This window comes from Malus domestica, chromosome 15 (genome assembly GCF_042453785.1).
Source record: "Malus domestica chromosome 15, GDT2T_hap1".
Classification (NCBI taxonomy): domain Eukaryota; kingdom Viridiplantae; phylum Streptophyta; class Magnoliopsida; order Rosales; family Rosaceae; genus Malus; species Malus domestica.
The window spans coordinates 21,940,802-21,967,249 of NC_091675.1; the positions used below are offsets into that span (position 1 = coordinate 21,940,802).

Below are 26,448 nucleotides of genomic sequence, written 5' to 3' on the forward strand. Positions count from 1 at the left end.
TGTTGTCACAATGTAGACGCATAGCATGCTTGGGCCTAAATCCCAAATCTCTCAGTAAATTCTTCACCCAAAGCAGTTCACATACTCCATGTGCCATGCTCCGATATTCTGCTTCAGCACTTGATGTAGCAACAACCTTTTGTTTCTTACTATGCTAAGAGACAAGATTTCCTCTAACAATAACAAAGTATCCTGATGTTGATCGTCTGTTAGTTACATCACCAGCCCAATCAGCATCAGTGTAGCCTTTAACGTCTAGATGATCATGTTTTGAAAGCATTAATCCTTTCCCAGGAGCTAACTTTAAATACCTCAAGATACGGTTTACAGCATCCATGTGTGTTTCACTTGGTGCATGCATAAACTGGCTTACCATGCTGATTGCATATGCTATATCTGGTCTAGTATGTGCAAGATATATTAGCTTACCAACAATTCGTTGATATCTCTCTTTGTTGGTAGGTATCTGATCAAGATATTCACCAAGTTTGTGATTCAGCTCAATTGAGGTATCTGCTCGTTTGCATGCTAGCATCCCAGTTTCCGTCAAAATATCAAGAACATATTTCCATTGTGATAGAAATATTCCTTGTTGTGAGCGGGCCACCTCAATGCCCAAGAAATACTTTAAAGCACCGAGATCTTTCATCTCAAATTCACTTGCTAGATACTTTTGTAGTGCTGCCTTCTCTTCTGGATCATTTCCGGTAACCACCATATCATCCACATATACAATAAGAGCAGTGATTTTACCTTTCTTATGCTTTAAGAAAATAGTATGATCTAACTGCATATGCTATATCTGGTCTATTATGTGCAAGATATATTAGCTTACCAACAATTCGTTGATATCTCTCTTTGTTGGTATGTATTTGATCAGGATATTCACCAAGTTTGTGATTCAACTCAATTGGGGTATCTGCTGGTTTGCACGCTAACATCCCAGTTTCCGTCAAAATATCAAAAACATATTTCCGTTGTGATAGAAATATTCCTTGTTGTGAGCGGGCCACCTCAATGCCCAAGAAATACTTTAAAGCATCGAGATCCTTCATCTCAAATTCACTTGCTAGATACTTTTGTAGTGTTGCCTTCTCTTCTGGATCATTTCCTGTAACCACCATGTCATCCACATATACAATAAGAGCAGTGATTTTACCTTTCTTATGCTTTAAGAAAAAAGTATGATCTGAGTTGTTTTGCTTGTATCCGAAAAATTTCATCGATTTGGTAAATCTCCCAAACCAAGCTCTCGGTGATTGCTTTAAGCCATACAACGACTTTTTTAGTTTACAAACGTTGTTGGTCTGATTGGGATCCAACTTGCATCATAGGAGAAGCTCCATATAAACTTCTTCTTCTAAATCTCCATGCAGGAAAGCATTTTTGACATCGAATTGTTGCAAAGGCCAGTCAAGGTTTGCTGTTAGGGATAAGAGTACACAAATAGTGCTTATCTTAGCTACAGGGGCAAAAGTCTCTCCGTAGTCAATGCCATATGTCTGCATGTAGCCTTTTGCCACTAATCTTGCTTTGTATCACTCAATAGTGCCATCTGCATTGAATTTTACTGTGTATATCCACCTGCAACCAACTGAATTCTTCCCCTTGGGTAGGTTAGTTAACTCCCAAGTGGAATTTTTCTGGAGTGCCTCCATTTCTTCATTCATTGCACGAGTCCACCTAGGATCTTTCATAGCATCCTCTACACTACAAGGAATAGATACAGTGGATAATTGATTTGCAAATGCCTCACATGATGTAGATAGCTTATGGAGGGACACATGGTTAGCAATTGGGTATTTACCCCTGGCTCTAGGATCAGGATCATATAACTGTTTAGGAATCCCTCGAGATTTTCGAAGAGGAAGTTGATAAGTAGTGGACTCAATTTGACTTGACTCAAGTACGATCTCAATAGAATTAGATTGATCAGTTACCTATTGATTGTGTTCAGGGGCTGATTGATCATGTGGTACTGTCGAAGAAGGCAATCCTAAGCCATCTGGACTTAACGTTGCTGGATGTACTTCTGTGTCTGATGTTGGAGTCGATTATTCTGTTTCTGCATGTATTGTTTGATTACAGTCGTCTGTCGACTTATCAACATTTATCTCAATTTCCGAAATTTCTGCAACAATTTTAATGTTGCTAATGTCTTGGGTATCCTCTTCAAACATATTATTCTCCTTCTGAAGGGGATACTCAATGTCTCCCTTTGAAAAATATGCTTCTCCTTCTTGAAACTAAACATCTGCAGTGATGTATAGAGTTTAGGTAGGAGGATGAAAACATTTGTATCCCTTTTTTATATCAGAATAACCCAAGAATACACACCAGAGGGCACATGGATCAAACTTCCCCCGTTGATATGGATAAACTTGTACATAAGCCACACAACCAAAGACACGTGGTTCTAAGTTTGGGATAGATGGAATGGTGAGAATGTGGTTAAATGTTTGGAATGGTGTTTGATATTGAAGAGTACTGGATGGTGTTCGATTTATGAGATATGTTGCAGAACACAGTGTCTCCCCCCAAAACTTATGATGCATGTTGGCACCATATAAAGATGCACGAACCACTTCTAAGAGATGTCGATTCTTCCTCTCTGCTACACCATTTTGTTGAGGTGTATAGGCACATGTGGTTTGATGAACAATACCATGCTCTTGCAAATAGTTATGCAAAGCATGATTGACATATTCTCCTCCATTATCAGACCTGAGTGTCTGAATTTTCTTGTCAAACTGAGTTGCAACATATTGATGAAAAATATTGAACTTGGTAGGAACTTCACTCTTGTGCTTCATTGGAAACACCTAGGTCATTCTAGTACAGTCATTTATAAATGTCACAAACCATCTAAATCTATAAGTGGTAAGAATTCTGGCAGGACCCCAAACGTCAGAATGAACGACCATGAATGGCACAGAACTTTTATTTAATCTTAATAGATAGGAAACACGATGACTTTTGGCCAAAATACAAATTTCACAATGGAAATTAGATTCTTTGAATTGGGGAAAAAGTTCAGGGAATAAAAGTTTAAGATAACCAAATGAGGGATGTCCTAATCGCTTGTGCCATAACCAAATCTTTTTCATTCGGGTTAATTCGTCTCTGTTTACATGATGCACTTGACTCAATCTATTGCTGCATTCTTCCATTAAGTCCAAATAATATAGTTTGCCCCTTCTAGTACCACAACCAATCACGGCCCTGGTGAGCAGATCCTGGAAAAGACAATATAGTGGCCAAAAGGAAACAAAACAATTAAGGGAATCAATAATTTGAGAAACAGATAAAAGATCGTAATCTAATGATGGTACAACTAGGACATGATCAAGATTGAGTGAAGAAGTTAGTGAAAGAGAGCCTTCTACAGTAACCAGAGAGATTGAGCCATTGACACTGGTAATGAATGTCTGGTTGGTTGTTTTTAGTGAGTGAAGAATGTTAGCATCAGATGTCATGTGATCTGTGGCACCTGTATCAATAATCCACGATCTATTACAAGTATTAGCGGATGTAGAATTAGATATGCCTGAGGTGTTCAAGGTTTTTGGGACATGGTCAAATGAGCTAACATCTTGAGAAGACTCAGAGGTGGTGAATAATGCTCTGCTGGATTCCTTCTTTCGTCCTTTGCGAACCCATCCTTCTGGATAGCCAATAATCTCATAACAGCCTTAAATAGTATGATTTTTCAATCTGCATTTGGTGCACTGCATAGGTGGTCGATTACGAAATCGATCAGCTGTTGAGGAGTTTATGTTTTGAAGTTGAGGTCCTTGTGGAGATCGAGAATTTGTGGTAAAGAGCACAGTAGCTTCAGGCATGGTGGCACTTTTTGACATGGTTCCTTGTTGATTGCTTTCACGTTTAACATGAGAGTATGCTCCTTCAAGACCAAGTTTGGGCTCCATCTTCAAAATCTCACCACAAATTTGATCAAACTTGTTGTCTAATCCTGCAAGAAAAATATAGACTCGAAGTCGCTCAATTTCTTGCTGCCTTGATGAGATATCATCTGGGTCCTTCATGTTAGTAGGACTAAGTTGATCAAGTTCTTGAAAAATTTCGGTGAGATTGCTATAATAGTTAGCAATATGAGCTCCATTTTGCTTCATGGTAAATGACATTTTATGAAGATCGTAAATTTTGGCTTCATCAGAGCCATCTAAGTAAGTCTTTTTTATGGCATCCCATACCTGCATGGTTGTGTCATAACGGATGAACCGCTTCATCTGATTGGGTGCCATAGCATCAAATAACCAACTTTTGACTTGGCAATTTTCAGCTCGCCACTTGTTATACAGTGGGTCTGTGATTGCAGGCTGCTTGGTATCACCGGAAAGATGCCCATGTTTTTCTCGACCAACAATTTTCATCTCTATGACTTGATGCCATAGAGAATAGTTGTTCTCATCAAGTTTAATTCCTGCAGAGAAATTGGAATTATCATTTTGAATGGCGATCACTTGTGTGGTGGAGTTTGATTCACCTGGTATGAAGGACTGAATTGGTGGGTCTGATACTTCATCATCACTAGCCATTGTATAGGGTTAAGATCAGTGAAGTTGAAATAAAAATAAAACTGATATGATGATTGAGATATGATATAGTGAAAGCTTTTTTCTGTTTTTGAGGTTCAAGAGTTAGTCATGATCGACTGCTGTGATACCATCTCAGAAATTGAAATATACTCCATTATTATTTGTTTACAAGAGGAAAGTCCTCTCTTATAGATGGCCAAAAACTAGTCCTAACAAGTGTACAAGCCAAATAATGATTACATGAGGAAGACACCGAAGAGGAAAATAAGGAGAAAAGGAAAGCAAAGCAAAGTAATGATGACTAGCTATAAAACAAAGTAATGATGGCTAGCTATAAAGTAAAGTAATGATAGTTAGCTAGATGAATAATTACAAGTCTATTGTCTATACCAATAATGTCTAGCAGTTATTGTTGACACATGTAACCTTCATCTATTTACTATAAATAGGCTTGTTTGGTGCTGATTATTAACTTGAACAACAAAGAAAATACAAGGGTAGAGAGCCAAGAGTGATAGAGAGATCTAAAGCAAGGTTTTAGGTATTCGCATAAGGGTTTTCAACAAGTTCTTGTATCCAAGTTGTTATTCTTTATAGTGCAACCTCACTAAATTCTTTGTGTTTGTGTGGCGTGTTTACTTTATTGTTCATATATTAGCATAGCATCATCATATGAGTTTGCATAACACCAGAGACTATCGATAAACAAGATCAATTAAGAGGAATTAAATTCAACAATTACTGCAATAGCTATTCACTTGTCATGTCAATTGTCATGTGTCCCTATGTGGGATTAGTCTAGTAACCTATAGTTGAATATTGACTTGTGTGCTTAAACATGTTTTGAAACCACCATACACAACTTATATGGAGCAATCACAATTATAATTATAACTATATATATATGCTCTGAACAATTTTCTGAAAAGTAACACTACACTTATTACACTTATTATCTATTTGTATCATCTCTCTAATACAGGTAGGACTCACTCATACATGTGAGTTGTATCTTTATTAGAGAAAGATGGTACAAATATATAGTAAGAGTAATATTTTTGTTTTTTGGATGGATAATTTGGGCATATAAATTTTGTCAACATATGATGTTTCTTCTCTCTCTATTATTAGGAACATATAAATATGCTTATCTTTGGCTTCGTACACTTTCAATTTTCCTTTTTCCTTTACTGACAAAAAAAGAAGGGTTAAACTATGTTTACTACTCTCATTTCGTGATTTTCAACATTTAGTACATCAAGTTTTTTTTCATCCCAGAGTCATAACTAAAGTGTTAATTTTGGGACAATCTCATACATCCGTTAGTCAAACTGTTAGTTCTCCCGTTAAGTGATGACGTGACGCCCAGATAGACAATGACTGGGCGCCATGTGTCATTAAAAAATATTAAAATAGTTAATTAAATCAAAGTTAAAAACAAAACAAAACAAAAAAAAAATCCCTCCGCCCAAACCAAAAGAAGAAGAAAAAGAAAAAGAAAACGAATCTACAACCCAGAAGAAGAAGAAGAAAAAGAAGAAGGAAGAAGGATAAGAAGAAGAAGAAAAAAAAACGAATCTGCAACCCAGAAGAAGAAGGAGGAAGAAGAAGAATAAGAAGAAGAAGGAAGAAGGACAAGAAGAGGAAGGAAAAAAAACCGAATCTGCAACCCAGAAGAAGAAAAAAAAAACGAATCTGCGACCCAGAAGAAGAAGAAAAAAAAAACAAACCGAATCTGCAACCCAGAAGAAGAAGAAAGAGGAGGAAGAAGAAGGAAAAAAAAAAAGAAAAAAAAAAGCAACCCAAACCTAGTTCGTCCCCCCGCGACTGCGAACGCGTACCTAGAAGGTTCTTCTTCTGGGTTGCAGATTCGGTTTTTCTTTTTTTTTTCTTTTTTTTTCTCTTCTTCTTCTTCCTCCTTCTTCTTCTTCTTCTGGGTTGGGGGGAGGGATGGTTTTTTTTTTTTTTTTTTTTTTTTTTGTTTTTTAACTTTTATTTAATTAATTATTTTAATATTTTTTTAATAACACATGGCGCCCAGTCATTGTCCACTGGGGCACCACATCATCACTTAACGGGAGAACTAACAATTTGACCAACAGATGTATGAGACTGTCCCAAAATTAACACTTTAGGTATGACTCAAAAAAAAACTTGATGTACTAAATGTTGAAAACCATGAAACATAAGGATAGTAAACAGAGTTTAACCCAAAAAAGAATTACAATTCTTGCACAATTTTATTCATATGCATGCATGGTTTCTAAATACAAGTTTGTGAAGAAAAACAAGCAACATGACTGTGTACGTGCTCAAGAAGTACTTAAACACAAACATATTATACATATACGTTCGATGATAATATCTTAGTAGTTAGTTTGGACTTTGGTAGAGGACCTACAGGCACTCAGTGCTAACACATATTGGACCGTTTAGATTTGATCTAACGGCTAAAATTGAGCAACCGTAGACTGTTGGATTGAATCCACTAGTCCAAATATGTAATGACACTGAGTACCTGTAGGTACTCAAGAAACAGGGCAAACCGAACCAGTTGGAGCGATTTGATTCGGCTTTGACACTACAAATCTTGGGCTGAAACAACCAGACAGTAATTCGTTTAATTTGGTTAGCTTTCTATGTAGTGGCACTCAAATACACTTGATCCTAGTCAATTCAATACTCAATACAAAAAGATTAAGAGCACTATCAACCATCAAAGGCAAGCTACGGAGTCCTTTATGGGAAATGGACAGTGCAAGAAACAACTTCAAACAAAGCTTAATGTACCAATTGAATACAAAAGATCGACAGAGTCCTTTATTCACCTTAACCAAGTATGCTACTGCAGCAAAAGGATGATGTTAACATACAGTGACTACGTATCTTAACTGAAAAAGTTTATACTGTATAGACTAGGTCACCAACGCTTCAAGTACTAGCAAATTTTCATAAGTAATCTAAACTGAATATCTAGTTTGTGCGGTATCATTCAAAATTGCAAGTACATGAGAACACATAAAACATATACATGGTACGGAATACCTTTTTATTGGAGAACACCATCTCTGAGCATAACTAAAGGTCATTTCACCTCCCACACCCATTTACTCTTGAGACCTAAACGTGCTAGCTAACTAGTAACTCTTATACTAAACTCTTGGTTAGAAGCTAAGATACCAGCAGGTATATAGCTCAAACCCAAAGAAAGTTTAGTTATACAATGAATAATGTAATCAACTCAAAACTATTAAGCGCGCTACACACAACACGGAATCTAAATAATTGGGGTCTATCTCAAGACTCAAGAGCTCCAGTCCAGAAAGAAAGAAAGAAACGTTTATATCAACATAACAAATCAAGGAACTGAAGATCCCCTTATTGGCCATATGATTGAGATGGTAGCATGAGAACTTAAGATCGGCACGGCAGCATAAACATAGACATAATCCACAAGTGGTGTTTCATTTATGATGCTAATAAATCCCAACAAATCATTAGTCGTCACTCGTCATTCAATTATCAAACATGACATCACACCTCCAAGTGATGCTACATTTGGACAACTTCCAAAGAGAACTAAATCTTCCATCTCAATCTTTCACAAGCAAATACTGAAACATCACCTTTTCATTACACAACCAATAGATTACAGAGCAACATGATTTCAAGTTTCAGACTTTCAGTCCAAGAAACCAGTGAACTATAACAGAAATTCAATCCTACAACAAATATACACAAACTACAAAGTGATTCAATAACAATGCAATAGATTACGAAATTCAGAGGAAAAGGGCGATTACCCGGAATTCGAAAACCATATGAGCAAAGCCTCCTCAATTGCTGCTACAAGACCCCCTTGGCCTCCATGTATCTCCACATGTACCAAGACCCAACAGACCTATAAGGTTTCCATTTCTCACACAGGTCCTCCATCTCCAACGGTTTCGGCAACTCCTTCAACCCATACAACAACTTCATTCCTTTCCTCGCGCCGAGATCGCCGAGATCGCCGACCGGCAGCACGTCCGGCCGGCGAAGCTAGAAAATCATGAACATGTGGACCGACCAAACCCAAATTCCCTTCATCAGAGTCAGCATTGTGAGCAGAGCCTCGTCGTCCATTTCGTGAATTGACGAATCGGCCAAAGTCCCATCGCTATACTTCTCGGCCAGGTCGTGAAGATACGAAGCTTTTCAGCCCGAGACGCCGATTGTCCGGAGCTTCTGGGCAGAGAGCGACAAAACGACGTCGGCGACCACCGAGGCCGCCGCCGCAGAGCGAAACGAACCGCGTGTAGATCGATTGAGCGGCTTTGGTGGCGAGCTGCTGGTAAATAATGCTTCTTGCGAGGGATATGAATGGTGGACGGTTGGGATCGAAGGACGGCGGGCTATAGAGTCGATCAGGGCCGTTAGAAGCGGGTCGGAGCTCCGTAAGTGTTGAAGGGCGAGGTTGATTTCGGTTTGGGAGGTTAGTGGGATCAGGATTTGGGGAGCGCGGGGAATGAGGAGGAGGAGGAGGAGGAGGAGGAGGAGGAGGAGAGAGAGGGCTTGGCGGCGATGGTGGTCTTGGAGATTTTTATGATTTTGCGGGGCCGGAATGAAATTTTGGAGGAGATGGAGGGGTTTTGGGAAACTTGCGTTTGTATTTGAGGTTTCGATCGCTTAGCTATTACGGCGGCGATGATAGCGGTGCCGGTGAATCGGTGACGCTCTGCGCAGCTGTTCTAAGAAACGACTTTAGCAAAAACCTGGGTTTCGTACCGCGCGTTGGCGGGTAAGTGTAGGGCCCCTGGTCCATTTTGATATATTGGGCTTTTCTGTCCAATAAGCTTTGACCCGGTCTAGGCCTGCTATTATAGAGTGGGTTAGGAATTTTTAAAGTTGTACAATGTAGGGCTGGGGACAACATTTTTTAATATTGGAACCGGACCTAACCCGGCCCGGTTAAAATGGGTCGGTTCGGGCCGGGTCCACTAGTCCTCTGGGGTTTTTTTCTTTTGTGTGGAAAAAAACACCTAAAATTTGCACAAATTCACTACTAGTGCAGTGTGCAAATTTTACAGTTTTCCCAATCTATTTGCAGAAAAATGAAGCATCACATCAAACTCACATTTCCACATGCATCAAAAAAGAATAAGAGAATCCTAATTTCAAAAGGATAATACAGAAATCTGAGGCACCTATGCATTTCCACTTTCATTTAACACTTCCAAATACCAAGATTAAAGTAAAATAACAAAATCCTAAACAACAGAAATTGCAAAGCTGAAATATTTACTCAATGAAATTAACCAAAGAAAGAAATTCAAAATTTCAGATCCAAAAAACCAAACCGATACAATAACAAACTAATTAAGCTTGCAGAAAAGCACAAAAAACCCTAATTAGAGCATATTCCTCAACTGGGTAGCCCTCTTCACTCGACATACAACCTAAATAAACTGATAATAGTTCAATTTTTGGAGAATAAGACTTACAATAGCTGGCCAAGTAAAATAATCTAGGCTGGTAACAGTGTCCTCGATGGCAGTGATGGGGTGATAGTGGTCGTAATGGTAGTGGTGTTGTCGAAGAAGAGAGAATCAAGGTTCTGGGACCTGGGTTATCTGGGTCCTGGGATGTCGTCAAGGAGGATGGCTGGATGGGTGGTGTCATTGTGTTGGTCATCGCGGCGATGATAGGCTGGGTTTTCTGGGATGTTGTCGGAGTCGATGGAGTCGAGGGAGTGACGGATGGTGGAGAGGTAGGAGTGAGACTAATTCTAAAAACCTAGACTCGAGATGACTAGGGTAGAAACTAATGGTTCATATTGGATGATAGGTTATCATTCAATCTCGACCGTTAATCATAATTAGAAACGGGTTGGTCCGGGGCCCCGTTTTTCTAGGGTTTAGGACTCGGCTCGCCCAGCCCCGCCCCATTTACTTTCTAAAACATTTGGAATCGGCCCATACCTACCCCGAACCTATATTACCCACCCCGACCCGCAATTCCTTTACCCATTTGCCCATCCCTAATACAATGAGTGGGGTTTGAATGGAGGAAAAGTGTATGACCGTTGGATTAATCTAGCTGAGGAGACTACAATGTGTGTCAAATTCTAAATCAAGTGGTTGTTGTTGATATGTTACTGATCTTTCACAGATATTGTTGATATAATATTGAGTTTGGATGTCATTCAATACTACGGTCTGATGGTATTCCTCTTCAATTGTAAGTGAGAGGTTTGAGGTTCAAATCTCGTGGATGGCGAATTTGTCCATTGTGTGGCTTAGCTGAATTTCCCATTCTCTTAGTGTGAAATATATCGTTGTACTAAAAAAAAGTATTGAGCTTGGACCTATCTTGGGAACTGGGTGTTCACCTCTAAAACAGTAATGGACTACTAAGGCCTAATTGATAATTAACTTAGGGCTGGTTTGGTATTGCTGTGCTTTGAAAAAAAGCTGCTGTGAGAATAAGCGGCTGTGCTGTGAGAATAAGCGGCTGTGAAATAAATCAGCAGAGTGTTTGGTAAACTTTTTTGTAAAAGTGCTTTTGAAAAAAAAAGCAGTCTGATAGTGGATCTTTTCATCAAATGAGCACTGTAGTTCTGTGTGCTTTGAAAAAAAGCCAGTTTTCCAAAGCTACAAATTGCAGCTTCAGCTTTTTCCTTTGATTTCAGCTTATTCTGACAGCAGCTTCCAAAATAAGCCCTTTTTTTTAAGTTTACCAAACACCAAAAACACTCCCAGCTTTTTTTCATAGGAGCTTTTTTTAAAATCACCTCAACCCCAAACTGGGGCTTAATCATCAATGTGAGTCGAACATTATACTGTTCATTTATAATGGAGGGCAAAATCCCGATATTGTAGTGACAGAAAATGCCCTATCGGTAAATCCTCTTGAAAGGTTTTTTTGTTTTTTCCATGTATTTTTCTTACATGTTAATATTTAACTAATAACGAAATGATTACCAAACAAAAAAATGGCGGACAAACTTCTCAAGTGAAAGTTCCCTTAAATGGATATATATATATATATATATTTCACCTGATCGACTAATTCTAGTGGTAAGTATGAAGTGGCCCATAAGAAAATATATTCAAATTGTATCATAAGTTTAACCAGATGGCAGAACTCAACACTAAGATAGCCTTCCACATTACTTGTACACTAAGCAGTGAATTGATTCATGCAGAAAATAGTAGATAAACTAATAAAAATATATAGTAGGAGTGAGAAATCACTCTCTTTTTTCTGGGCTCCATTTTCTTCATGCTGCAGGGAAGCAAGTAGGAGTGAGAAATCATTGTCCCTTTTTTGGGGCTCCATATTCTTCGTGCTGCAGGGAAGCAAGAAATCGCTTGAGACACCTGTTGTAAACACAGGGCCGTTCCAAATGAACCAAGTGGCCTGCCTTCTTTATGCCTTCAAATGTTGCATTTTCTCCTAATTGCCTGCATATAAATAAACACCTTACCAAATCAATAGGAAATACAGTTTACGTCAATAAATAATTCATATTTTGGCATAAGTTTAACATCCGTCAATAAAAATAATTTTTCTCCAATAAGTTAATTTTAATTAATTAGCAGATAAATATTATTGTCAATGTAATTAAACCTACTCTTTCATGTTGTGGGCAAGCTCCTGGTTGAATATCTGATCATTTTCACCCCATAACAGATGTATTCTCTGCAAACATATGAAAGAGACATAAAAATTAATAGAATAATTGGAATAAAATTAATCAAAGAGAAAGATTTAATTAAGAATTAATACATAAACAAACTAAAATTGGCCAAAATAACCTGTGGGAATTTGGGGATGGTTGGGTCCTTGGTATCAATGACTAAAGCTTCAAGGAGTTCTGCCCTTTCCTTCCTGTGGGTGAACATCACCTACAAATTTGGATGTACCAAAATATTTCAGCAAATGGTTCAAAGAATTTGCTTCCTAAACCGCATAGTGTTATTGATGATATTTTCTTCCTAATGTGTTACAAACCACTTGGATAATCAACATTCACACACACACACACACACACATATATATATATATATATATTATATAATGTATTATATATCATATATGTAGCACCTCTGATGAACTTCTGACGAAAAAGTGAGGCACGCTAATTTTAATTCGGCACCGTAGCATATCTGAACATCGAAACTGATTCAACTGTTAAGAAAATATTATATATGCTCAGCAAATACCATCTCCACGAGGTATCATCCTTCTACTACAACACGTATGCAGCCACACCACTTTTCAAATTCTCCACCTACTTTAATTGCTGATGCTTCTAAACAAATATGAACAATCCTTTACGTTTACCATGCATGCCATTATTTTTATTTTTTTGTGCAAAAATTAAAAGAAATGCATAACCACAAGGGAAGGATGTTAGCGATGTTTGATTCCGAGACGGATCTTTTCCTTGCGTAAAGAAATTTTCTCAAACATTTTTGTTTTTCGGCGAGCAAATAATCAAGTTATTATGCCCTGAGCATAATCACTTTGCCATTCGGTCTTGTTTGTCAGTGAAACATTGTTCTGACAAATCATCTTCTTAATTAATTTTTATGTTTGGCTCCGAAACTTGAACTTTTTCTTCTAGGCCAACCAACTTCTTACACTTAACCAAATGATTAGGTGCCCTAACTTCTTCTTCGGCTAAATTGATAATCCTCATAGGGCGATGCTTGATTGGGGCCAGAGTGAGAATTCCCGCACCCTCGGCCTTTCAGACTAACCGTACTTTAAATGAAATTGACTTGTATCCAAGGTTCTATAAGACATTGGGTGCTAGTCGGGTGGCAGGTTAGGGCTTAGCGCCTATGCAGCTAGGTGGGGGCCTAGACAGAATTAAGTAATTTTTTTGTATATCGAATAAATAAGTATCTACTTATACTTAAAAATACATAATTTCATTGGGTACATAAACTCAAACTAGAATGACATATAGATTATAAAGTATTAGAACTAATAAAAACATGAGGAACAAACATATAATGTGTGTTCATCTAAGTATTCAACAAGTCTCTTACAATTTATTGATAAAAAAATACAAAATGAAAGTTTCTATTTTTCATATGTTTGTACCATACTTGACCAATCCCGAAACTACTGAGCACTGGTCAACGTTATACCGTCAAAGACCCAGAAAAGTTTCCCTCCAACCAGGAGGCCAATCACAGTACGACACGTGTCGACATCAGAAGCCAATCACAGCGCGACACGTGTCAACATCAGAAGCCAATCACAACACGACACGTGTCAACATCAGAAACCAATCACAACACAACACGTGTCAATGTCAGAATAAAGCTAGAAACTCTTCTATAAAAGGAGATCATTCTCCCACAATATTTCCTAATGTCATTTGTACTAAATCATTCACTAGTACTCACTAAATGAGAGCTTGAACATATGTACTTGTGTAAACCCTTCACAATTAATGAGAACTCCTCTACTCCGCGGACGTAGCCAATCTGGGTGAATCACGTACATTTTGTGTTTGCTTCCCTATCTCTATCCATTTGCATACTTATCCACACTAGTGACCGAAGCAATCTAGCGAAGGTCACAAACTTAACACTTTCTGTTGTACCAAAGTCCTCACTGATTTTGTACATCAACATCGTCTAAGTAAGAATCGCGACCTAAGCGTGTGATTAGGCGGGTCTGGACGGGCTAGGCGGGCACTTAAGCAGTTCTAAGTGCCATTTCCTAATTTTCAAATGCCTAGGGATTAATCGGGGTAATGGCCAGCCACCTACCACTTACCACCTAGTGCTTAAGTGGGAATTTTTAGAACAATGCTTGTAATTGTATCCAAGAACGAAAGGAAAGTGGTCCTCATCTAGCCATTATTAAACTAGGCTCTATCTTTTTTTACCCATTACTCTTGGAAGGTGATATGGGCATTTACTTTTAACATGTGGGAGAAGGATTTTCTCATCCCTTCATGTGCATCAATAATCTTTTTCACCTCTTTTGCCTTTTAATGTTCCTCATTCTTTTGAATGTGTTTCTCTAATTGAGGTTGAATCTCGTCCAGTCGGTTGAAGTTGAATTGGGATACTGAAACATCATCTGAACTTCGCAATTTTTAGCACTTGATCTAATCGGGCATACCAAAATGTTGACCCTGAAAATTACACATCCTACGTGGCGTGCATGCCGAAGTAACTAAGGAGGTAACTATGTCATTTGGTGGTTGATTGCTGATGTGGACGTGCCAACTCACCACCGAGCTCGGTCAGGCGAATGTCTTGAATGCAATGGAGGAGGTGAAATGCTTCTGACTTCTAAATTGAGAGACTTATTTCGAAGAAGAAACACTCTCGGCCTTGAGTTTTATAATCTGGAGGCAAGGTTATGCAAATCGCTATGAAGTTCTAGACTTTTGCACCGGTTCAACGGCCTTGCCAATATTGGCAAGAATATAGGTCCGCAAAATTGGTACCAAACTATAAAGACAAAGATACTCAAAGGAAATGAGTGTCTCTGCCCGTGACTTGAGAATATCCAATCATAAAACACTTCATTTCGTTGAGAAAGCTAATGAAGTGATCTTTGTTCACCGAGAGAATGAAATACTCTTCGTCGGTGGAGACTTAAGACCGTTAATTGGTTGAACTTGAGAAACTCGTCGTTTAACCAAGAAATTGAGACTCCTTTACTGAATTGATTCTACAACTCCGGCACTGTCTAGCCAAACTGTCGCCTTTGATAGTTGCTTGTGGAAAACTTTGTCTAACCAGGCAATACTCGTATGTTGTCCTTCAACCCAGATTTGCCTAGCTAACAATATTTGTGCTGACAATTAGTAAACAATTAGTGGTTTTCTCAAAAAAGAATGAGAAAGTTCGCGCAAATGGTTGATTTATGTGTTGAGTTGAAGGTCCTTCTTCATTACAAACGAGCTTGTATTTAAAGAGTACCATGTTACTTGAAGGCTTGATCATTGTATAGAGTCTAGTTGCAATCCTAACTCGTGAAATATTATTTTGATATGTTGACTAAATCTCTAATTCTCTGCTAAGGTGACTTGAATGTTAACCAATCATTTTGTAACCCTACTTAGAGATCATGATCATGATCTCGTAAGTTCAACCAATTGACATTATCTACAGTAAGGAGAAAGAGCGTGGGCTTAGCCTCACAATAGGCTAGCAATAATGTGATTCAAATTCATCTTTGGCGAGAACCGAACCTAAGACTTCTCACTTACAAGTGAAGAGGAATATCACTAGATTGTAGTACTAAGACTATCTCCAACCCATGGGATAAAGCTTACAATATAAACTTTAAAACCTCCCCCAAACCATCTCCAACCATGTGCTAAAATAAGTCATAGGAAGAAAATATATCTCTGGGCTAGATTTCCCCTACGATTTAAGTCTGGCATAAATTATTCTTGACTCGCCAAATTGTCATAGTTCAAACATTTTTTTGTTTTTTACTTATAATCTATTGGCTATGATCAAATGAGATTAAATCTAATAGTAAAAAAAAAAAAGATTTGACAGCCCAAAATTAAATCTAACGTCTAAAATAATTTAAATCAAATTTAACTTAAAACTTTATAAATACCTATGTATTTGTATGATTGTTAATTATTTATCGGAATTTAAATATTTTTAGACTAAAATGTTCATAAAAATAAATTAAGATAATCTACATAAACTTTATTTAAAAAAAAAAGTTACCGAAAACAAAAAATTAGGCTAAAATCATTATTTAATCATTACTTGTTAAAAATTTAAGACACAGGATTGGAAGAGAAAAACGGTTTCTGACTTATGGTTCAAAAATTTTTGACTTAAATTTTTAAGTTTTATCTCTAACGGTCGGAGATGTTCTAAGTGGCATGACCACTACCTTATCTTTTGGTCTGACTACCAGGGATTCTTCCATCATAGGATAAAACGTTAAATCTAAAGATCGCATCCGGATGATAACTATTTTTTTAAGGAACAATACTTGGTTATTCAAAAATAAGTAGGAATTCTTACTCAAATTTTTTAATGTTTTAATTACAAAATTTTGTGCTTATGATCAGAACTATTCATATTATGAATCACACACTATAACATCATCTTTGCAAAAAATAAATTAAAACTAAAGTCGTTTAGTCAATCTATTATATAAAATACATAAACGGTTCATAATGCTTTTACCAATATCATTCATTTGTTTTTAAATAATTTGATGACTAAACGATCTTAGTTTTAATTAATATTTTGTAGAGACGATCTTTATAGGGTGATTTATAATATGAACCATTCTGATTATAAACACGAAATTCTATAAATTGACAATGAACAATTTAAAAAAAAAAAATTTGAGTATGGGTTCCTATTCATTTTTTAGTTTTTTTTTTTTTTTTTAATTTTTTAAAACGATAAGTAAAAATTCAATACCTCAAGGAAGTCCTTGTGAAGCCGATCAGGAAAATACAGCTTCTTATGAGCAGCAACAGACAGCAGAGCCTTGAGCCCCTTCACCGAGCTTGGCAGTAGAAGCTCCGACGACGACGAAAACCCGAGCCTCTCCATCGTTGCATCGCTGACTGAGCAAGTCATGGCCAAGATCGATCCGGATACTACCATGGACTCCACCAGGTCCGGGTACAGCTCGGCCAACTTAAACGCCACCATCCCGCCGTAACTAAACCCAACCACCGCGCACCTCTCCACCCCGAGCTTCCTCAACCCCGCGGCCACACACTCCGCCTGGAACGTCGGCGACCGGTCGGGGTTGTCGGTGGAGGAGCCGCCGAAGAAGAGGAGGTCGGGGACATAGACGGAGTATTTTTTGGTCAAAGCACCAACCTGGAACTGCCACGTCACTATCCCCTCGGCCGCGAACCCATGGATGAGGACCACCACGGGCTTTGTTGGACCCGACACCATAGCGGGTTTTTCCCCCTTCTTGGGTTTGTTGAGGGTCTCGTTCGGGACCCAGAAATTCATAACCGTGCACGGTTCGATCTGGACCGCGTAAGGTCGGACCCCGGCCATTTTCATAAGGCCATGCAGCAAGGGTTGCTGAAGTGCCACTAGGTTCACCATCTGTTTGTTTTAGTCCTGAATGAAAAAAATGACTTGTCTGAGTGATCTTAAACTCCCAAAAGCATATGAGTTTGAAAATTGGGTCGCATGGAGGGGTTTAAAAACTAGCTAGGAAACGAGGGTTGGTGTTGGGTTGTTATAACTTGTCACTTATATGGAACGTAAAACTTCTCCAAGTTTTGGAAACTTTGGAAATTTCTCTCTTTAGAAACAGTTAAAAATTCATAGATTTGTAGGTGAATGAATGAGGACGGCTCAAAGGTTAAGCTGCCCCACTGACATTGGATGAATCTTAAAACCAGATATACCGGTCCAGGTTTCTTACACGAAATCTCATTTTCCTTCTCGAGTACAAATTAAACTTGTTTAATAAAAACTTTTTCTTTTTCTTTGGTCGAATGTTTAATCAAAACTTGGGTTATGTGTTATACAATTTAATCTCACAAGTAAATATTTTAGGCACAATATACTTGCATCGACTTAATTCATGAGTGTGCTTTTTTGTCCATTAAGATGTAATTAACTTATTTCAAATGCAATCATTTATGTATTAACAAATAAACTGTTCGTCATTAAAAAGTTGATTGATACTAAAATAATTGAATTGTTCTATACTTATAAATTTACATTGGTTCTAGGAAAACAACGATTTCGATTATAATACTTGTAAAAATTATTATTTGAAGAGTGTGATAATTAACACTTCATGTATGAGTTTATTAATATTACACCGTCTTTACTTTGGCTTTGTTCATTTGTGTGGGATTTTTTTTGGTCAATGGTTTGTGTGGGATATGGATTTATATTTGGGATATTTTGGATGCGGTTCCTAATCCTTAACATTCTTTGAATAAAACCTTAATGGTATTCAAAGTTTGATCAAAGTCCCTTGACTTTGTACACCTCATTATATTACAATTAATAGTTATATTTTTATAGTTTTGATATTAATTGTTTGATATTTTATGAGATTTATAATCCTATAAATTTAAAATCCCTTATTATAATACTATTAGAAACGGTTACAATAAAAAAATTCAAACATTTTGATTGAATAAATGGACAAAAACTATGTAAAAATAAGAAATAATAAATGGCAAAAGAATGTATCCATAGTGTTAAAAAAATTGGTACATTTTACAAAAAAATGGGTATATTTCACATATAACAAAGTGGTACATTAATAAAGAAGAATGGGCACAATATAAATAAATTAGGGTACAGATAAAAGATTAAAAAATTATGAGTACAAATGAATTTTTTAAAAATATAGGCGCTAAAAGAAATTAATACATGGGTACAAAAAAAAAACTAAAAATAAAATACTACAAATTTAAAAAAAAATTGTTGCAAATTAAAAATGGGTACAAACTAAAAATATAAATATATGATACAAAGTTTTGGCATAAAACATAAATATACCATATGTAATTTCTCTATCATTGATTAAATATACAATGTCACATGGCGGTTTACACATGGGTACAAACACAAATAAAACTTTAAAAAATATGGGCACAAAAAGAAACTAATATATGGGTACAAATTAAAAATGAAAAAAAATTGGTACAAATTAAAAATAGGTACAAACTAAAAATAAAAATATATGATAAAAAATTTAGCCATAAATATAAATATACTAATTCTAACATTTAACACTAAAGGAATATATTTAAAAAAAATATTATTCAAATAATTAATGATGTTATTAATACCCAAGGACCTTGATCAAAAATTGAAAATGAATAGGATTTTAATCAATGGAGTAACATAAAGAAGGATGTGAACCTAATTTATAAATTCAAGTGTTATAATTTGAATAAAATAGTAATAACATATCACGTTTCGTTGTAACGATATTCCAAGTACATTAAAAAATTACTTTTCTACAAAGGAGCCCTATATTCTTTCATCATGCTTCTTGTATTAAGTTGTTAAAATTCCTTCAATTTATATTTCTTCTCTCTCTTCACAAACTCAAAGTGTGCTTGGAAAATATATTATGAATCAATTTGCTAGTTACTATAGCCTATTCCTCTCTCCTCCTATTGTTTGTAGTGTGAAGCCGAAAAAGGATATCGTAAAGTATGGTTGGAGGACTTTTTTCTTATGTATTCATGTTTTTGGTGCTCAGGTACAAGGTTGTTTGGCTTTTGGATCAACTGCTCCGCCTACCACTGTGGTCAGCGTGTTATATGGGGGACCTTAACCTTCTTAATGGTTGGGTATTGACATTAAGAATGTTAAACATGACTTTCCCTTGTCACTTCGAAATGACGATCGCATTTTATCAAGGACTTAAGCTTTTACCACATTGCATAAATTTACATAATGTCTGGTATTATTATTCCACGCTATATATGTGCTTGTTTGTGTTAGCTCGTCAATCTTTGTCATTGCAATATTTCGGGAGTAAATAAAGGGGTTTCTCCATTTTAATCCTTGATAAAGATTGAAATTCAATTAAAACCTTATGTTAGATTATATATTCATTATAGTCCTTTGACTAAATTTCCATGTCAGCATAAATATTAAAATTTATATTTTCTTGTTTTGAAATATTTAATGCGTTTTTTGGGTTCCTATAATGCCCCTATTAAATATTTGATTGTAATTTGCTCCATATTTTTTGGCATTGATTATTGTTTGACTTTCTAAAATGATAAACATAATTCAAAAAAATATTAGTGATACGTTACAAGAATTAACAAATACCTAATTCAAATTATTCATTATCACCATTCAAAGCATAGAGGAAATATAAATAGCCAAATCATATATTTTACATAATCGAATGCACTTAAACCATGTCCTAATGTGCTTAAATCATATAACCTAGTCGAATGCACATAAATCATAGTACCAAGTCAAATGCACCTAAACCATGGTACTTATATGAATGCACCTAAACCATGGTACCTATATGAATGCACCTAAATCATGGTACCTATATGAATGCACCTAAATCATAGTACCTATATGAATGTACCTTAATCATTTAGGTACTATCAATTAGGTCTTATCCATTCGGTATGGTCGGTTAGGTACTATACAGTGTATGTCCGATTAATTTGGTACGGTCAATTAAGTTGTGATTTCACATTCTATTTTCTCAATTTGTATTTTTTTTTCATTTATCTCTGGATTCACCTTCAATTTGGCATCTAAAAGCCCCTTTTTTCTCCTTTCTTCCGAATACAACAAGATTTTTGGTTTGTAAGTTTTATGGCTTTTTTTGTTTGATCATGGTTTCTGAGTTTTCTGGGTTCTTTGATTGGAATAACACATGGAGATTTATGTTATAACAAACATGTTAATTATGGATCTAGTTAATTAAGCATTCTTGAAAAATTAATTATATATTTGTTTCTCTAATTGGTTTTAAAGAGTAATAAGGGTAAATAGGGAAACTAAAAATGCAATAAATTTATTAAAAAAAATGATTAAATGTGACATGGAATACTATAATCTGACATGGAGGACTATTTTTAGTTTTTAATCTTACATACGGTATTATTGAAAAAGCAATCTTATTTAGGGATTAAAATGAAGTTTTCTAGTAAATAAATACGTAGATTAAAATATCTTGGCTAACATTTCAACTTCAGTGAGTTCAGTATATATACTTCTCTTCGTGAATATCTCATCATGTAATATACTACATAACGTGATTTTGTAATACGTGAGACATGGATGTACCCAACAAAAGATATTATAACGGTTATAAGTAAATTACATTCTTCTCATATGGAATGACGTATCAACCCTAGTTTAATCCTTTGAAGTCTTCCAAAAAACATGGTTTTCGAAGTTCTCTTCTTCTCAAAGATGATTCCTTTAAAAATAAACTCGTTTATTTAGACAATACTTTGATCAAGAAACCCTAATTTTTGGCATATATATATGAGTGAAGTATCTTATGCTTTAACATCTATAAGTTTGCCAAAAAGATAATAAAAATAGAAAGAAATCTTACTGACATTAATTGCATCTATGGCCATTTTGTAAAACATAACAAATTATCCACACAAGTGATTAGAAAAACATACAAAGATAAATATTATATAGTTGCAAATAAGTAATTTTCCTCGATGATATTACTTTCAAGTCCATAACTACTAGTTTTTTAAGGTTTATTTATTTATTTTTATTTTTTAAACGAGTGGTCTTATCATGAAACGCTAAAACCTATAGCATATGGCCCTGTTTAGCACACTGGATAAGGCACTAGATAGTACTAATAATACGAAGTAGGGTGTTTGGTGTTCGTTTGGATTAAATAACCACCGGATTAAATAATCCGACCCCACCTTCTTTATCCGGTTGATACCCCCTTAGTTATACTGCCCAAAACTTTGATATTATTTAGTCGGGTAGAAACACGCCTCTCTCGCTCTCTCCATCCCGCATCGCTTGCCCTCTAATTTGAATCCCAGGTTTTTCTCATTCTCTGTTCCACCCTCCTGCAACTCCTCCTCCTCCTTTGTTCCGCCCTCCTACAACTTCTCATCCTCCTCCTCCTTCTCTGATCACCGCGAACGGTTTAAGAGGACAATCGCAATGGACTGACGAAACTCGAATGGGAGAAGCAAAGTGCTTCAAATTACAAAGAGTTCCTCTTGCCGCTTGCTCTACTCCTCTCACATCGCTTGCTCTCTCCTCTGAATCCAAGGTTCTTCCTCTACTTTTGAATATGAGATTCTTCTTCCTCCTCCCTGTTCCGCCCTCATCCTATTTTTCTTGCAATTTTTCTTCTTCTCTCTCTATTCTACCCTCCTATTTCTCTTCCAACTTTTATTTTTCAATCAAATTGAATCATATTGTTGTTTTTCTCTCAAATTATTGCAATTGATTTTATAAATTTTCAATTGCTAAAGAACCCATCTACCTCCTTTGGGTCATATTCTTCATAACCATTCTACTTTTGCTGGGTTGATTTGTAGCTAAACAAAAAAAAGAGAAGGATTGGGAAAAAAACAATGAGAATTAGGCTTTGCTGGGTTTCTTGTTGCTGCATTTGTGGTGGGGTTTAGTTGAGCAGACGGGGAAGAAGAAGAAGGGATAGAGAGGGAGGGAGTTTGGGGGGGGGGGGTGCGGCGGAGAGATCTGGGAACAAAAGAGATGATTTCGGTTTTTTTTTTTTAATTTTATTTTAAGTTTGATTCCTCCTATCCGGTATAATACCAAACACAGTATAAATAATATGGTCATTAATCTGATACTACACCAAACGCCCGACTAATTTAGTCAGTATTATCCGGTGGCTATTTATCCTATCCGACAGAAATAGTCAGTACAGTCCGAGCTGCCAAACGAGGCCTATGTTTGGAGTGAAGTGTTTTAGGACTAGTTTGGTATTGCTGTGTTTAAAAAAATAAAAATAAAAAATAAAAAAAACTGCTTTTGTTGTGTTGTGAGAATAAACAGTTGTAAAATAAAGTTGTTGAGTGTTTGGTAAACTTTTTTTTGTTGTTGTAAAAGTGCTTTCAATAAAAAAAAGTAATGCATAAGTGTTTGGTAAATTTTTATGTAATTTTTTTTAATATGTTAAATGATTAAAAATTATGTCATTTAAGTCTCGTTTGGTACGCCGTATTAGACTTCGAATAGGAATAATAGTGTGAGACAGGTGTTTGGTGTAGTTTTGAATTAAATAGCCAGTCGATTAAATAATATGGGCGCACTTTTTAGTCCGGCTCACACATGCTAAATAATACCCTCCAAAAACTAAGGATAATTTAGCGGGTTCAAAACTCAAAAGCCAAGGAAAATTTAATCGCGTTGTCTCTTCGCTATCAAATGGATCTGTGCCTTCTCTGTTCTCTCCTATATCCATAACGAACTCCATTTGCTGTTCTTTGTTCTTCTTCTTCCTCTCGAATTCCATCTGCTATACTTCGTTTTCTTCGTCCTTTTTCTCCGCTCCCTCTCTCTGATCTCTCTGTTTGCTCCGTCTCTTATGAAATTGGTTGGTCAATCTATTTCTTAGAAATTTTCATTTCTTCATCAATTTGTATCTTCAATTTAATTATTTTGGTTGGTGAATCCATGTGGGTTTGGGAGATTAATTGAAGAAATGAGGAAGTGGGTTCAGCAGAGAGAGTGAGATTTGATGCGTGGGAAATATGATGAGGAAAGGATAACATGACTGAGAGAGGGGTTCCTTTCCTTCTATTTTTATGTTTTGTTTTTTAATTATGTCGGTGCAATGAGGGGTAATTCTTTTTTTTCTTTGGTTTTCTTCATTTTTCCCATTTTAACATCAATTATTCGGTGATTTTTTTTAGAAATTTATTGTAGTCCTGTATTATCCGATGCATAGATTTATCTAATAAAACACCAAATTCCCGATTAATTTAGTCAATACTATTCGATGATTATTTATCATATTCGACTGAAATAGTCAATATAGTTCGAGTTGTCAAACGATGTTTTAATGTAATCCAATAATTGTCAAAGACAATAATGTAAGGGCAAAGATTGTAATTTTGTGAAACACGTGGGGGGTATACTTGTCATTTGAAAGTTTCATTAAGTGAGCATTGATTACTATGCTATGGGAAAAAAAAAAACTTTTTTTTAGAAGCATGGTAGATCATGCTTTTGCTTTTCTATGCTTTTCTACCATCATTGATAGTTGTTTTTTTTATTTTTTATTTTTATTTTTTTATAAATCACTTGTTTTTTTGTTTTACCAAACACATTTGATAAATTGTTTTTTTTTAAGCACCACAATCTTATACCTGTAAACCATTGTGTATCAGGTGCTAGAGAGAGAAGAAAGAAGAGATAGAGAGATAGATTTAGCTAAGAAGAATGTATTTGCATTAAACTGTTATGACAGTACAAGCATGCTTTTATACAGCTGCAATATATTCATTTCTTACACAGCAAGTCATAATGACTAACTCTAACAACATTCCCTAACTAACTCAGATGATCTTTGACAAGTGGCACACTCTATAGTCATTGGATTACTATCCTCAACATCCCCCTCATGCTCAGTGGTGGGAAATCCAAGACTGAGATTGTGACAGCGAGTTAGGTAGAAAGGTGCAGATAATCCTTTTGTCAATATATCTGCATATTGTTCTACAGAATGAACAAATTGAACCTATAACAGCTTTTTAGCTACTCTTTCTCTAACAAAATGAATGTCCACCTCGATATGCTTTGTTTCATGGTATAATACAGGATTACAAGTCAAGGCAATGGCTGACATGTTATCACAATAAAGAACGGGTTGATAGGGAATCGAAACTTGCAAAAATGATAGCAACTATTTTATCCAGTCTAATTCAGCAGTGGTGGATGACAAGGCTCGATACTCAGCTTCTATACCATGATATTGGATTAGAACCTAAGAACACCACAAATCTTGTTGTTGATCTTCTAACAATGGGATCACTAGCCCAATTTGCATCAGAAAAGGCTTTCACATCTAAGTCACATTTGATATGATCGACTCTTAAGTTAATTGTGCCTTTCAAATATCGAAGAATGCTTTTTACTGCAGTGAAATGTGATTCCATTGGATTTTGCATGAATCGACATACCTGATGCATTGCAAATGCAATATTAGGTCTAGTAAATGTGTCACGCCCCGAACCCGGGGTTGGTAATAAAAACTTGAACCAAATCTGAAACGTGAGTTAAAAACTAAAAAAATAAAAGGAAATTGAAATGGGATGGAAAATAATTCCTCTTATAAATATAACTCATATACTTAAACAAATCAAGAATTCTTTACAACCTACAGTAAATAGATGAATAAACTTTCTCTACTTCAATCTAATTCAATCTCATCCTGCCTATCCTCTTAAATGTCTAGTTCATAAACCTGTATAACAATAGAGGGATAAGCTTTAACAGCTCAGTAGAGATATAACCTTACCACATTAAATTGACAATACTAAATTAAGTGTCATGAAATTATATAGCAAAATATAAAATCATTATTGATAACAATGCATGAATGCGATGCAACCTCTTTGGCTACCCCCGTTGTCATAACCCGTCCCAGAAAGGGTTGTGAAAAGATGAAAATGCCCTTGAGCGTGGGTGTGTTTGTGTTTTGGGTTAAGAAATTGGGCCAATTATGTTATGTCCTAAATAATTGGAACCAATTGGAACTAAGTTTCCCTTAGTTTGAGATTAGTTGTATTTGGACCACACACACCCATCCACATCACTTCTCTCTCTCTCTCCTGTGTTCTCTCAGACTCACTCTCTCTCTCCTCCATTCGAACTCTCCCTCTCTCTCTGCAAATCGTACGGACGCAGTCCGTTGACCTTCATTCCTTCACAGATCAAGCTCCCAGGACCACCATTACATTCCTTGCAAGAGTACGAACCCAACCATACCCTTAGTTGGTTGAATTATCTTCGAAAAACCCAGAAACCACGAGGGTTCTGTCGAAGCACAGTAGCACCGATTCGATCGTCAAGGTTTCACGCCATTTTAAGGTTCAGAAAGGTATCTAGTCTCTTTCCTTAGTCATTTGGTATGATTTTGGTTGAAGTTTAACGTGATAAAACCTTGGAAAAATCGAATCTCCGAGATGGTCACTATTCATCAACTTTTAAACGAAAGGTTTTCTTTGAATTTCAGGACCATAGTGAGCTTTAGAACGTCCTCACGATGCTCGGAGTGCAACGTTGAGGTATTTTGGACATCGGGGAGCAGTAGAACGGAGTTTCACTTTTTAGCCGGATTATCGAGCTTTCTCCGGTGAAATGCCATGAGTTTTAAGGCTTGAAAGTGGTAAGGTTTGGTTCATTTTGGCTTTTATTTCATGAAATTTGGTGAAGAAATG

General features: G+C 36.2%; 2 protein-coding genes and 1 pseudogene across 2 annotated transcripts; all 3 read right to left on the minus strand.

The window, feature by feature from the left end:
• Positions 1-1,538: 1,538 nt before the first annotated feature.
• LOC139191774 (uncharacterized) lies at positions 1,539-4,559 on the minus strand. Its single transcript, XM_070812789.1, has 5 exons — positions 3,749-4,559; positions 3,393-3,490; positions 3,141-3,236; positions 2,583-2,822; positions 1,539-1,940 (listed from the first exon to the last, which is right to left on the minus strand). Exons 1-5 carry the CDS (start codon positions 4,557-4,559, stop codon positions 1,539-1,541), a joined length of 1,647 nt encoding a protein of 548 aa, XP_070668890.1.
• Positions 4,560-8,171: 3,612 nt separating this feature from the next.
• LOC103401196 (DNA-3-methyladenine glycosylase 1-like) lies at positions 8,172-9,363 on the minus strand (annotated as a pseudogene).
• Positions 9,364-11,629: 2,266 nt separating this feature from the next.
• LOC103401152 (uncharacterized) lies at positions 11,630-17,767 on the minus strand. The gene is made up of 4 exons (XM_008339866.4): positions 16,982-17,767; positions 12,359-12,448; positions 12,175-12,242; positions 11,630-12,004 (listed from the first exon to the last, which is right to left on the minus strand). The coding sequence occupies exons 1-4, from the start codon at positions 17,630-17,632 to the stop codon at positions 11,854-11,856; spliced, it is 960 nt and encodes a 319-aa protein (XP_008338088.1). The 5' UTR covers positions 17,633-17,767; the 3' UTR covers positions 11,630-11,853.
• Between the last annotated feature and the right edge of the window lie 8,681 nt (positions 17,768-26,448).

Excerpts from the sequence above, each read along its gene's own strand:
- LOC139191774 (XM_070812789.1), bottom strand. The coding sequence starts at position 4,559 with ATGGCTAGTGATGATGAAGTATCAGACCCACCAATTCAGTCCTTCATA. Across the intron at positions 3,237-3,392 it reads TCAATGGCTCAATCTCTCTG|GATCTGCTCACCAGGGCCGT; the intron begins GTTACTGTAGAA and ends TGTCTTTTCCAG. Across the intron at positions 2,823-3,140 it reads GCAGCAATAGATTGAGTCAA|GTGTTTCCAATGAAGCACAA; the intron begins GTGCATCATGTA and ends AGAATGACCTAG.
- LOC103401152 (XM_008339866.4), bottom strand. The coding sequence starts at position 17,632 with ATGGTGAACCTAGTGGCACTTCAGCAACCCTTGCTGCATGGCCTTATG. Across the intron at positions 12,243-12,358 it reads CCATCCCCAAATTCCCACAG|AGAATACATCTGTTATGGGG; the intron begins GTTATTTTGGCC and ends ATATGTTTGCAG. Across the intron at positions 12,005-12,174 it reads CTTGCCCACAACATGAAAGA|GCAATTAGGAGAAAATGCAA; the intron begins GTAGGTTTAATT and ends ATTTATATGCAG.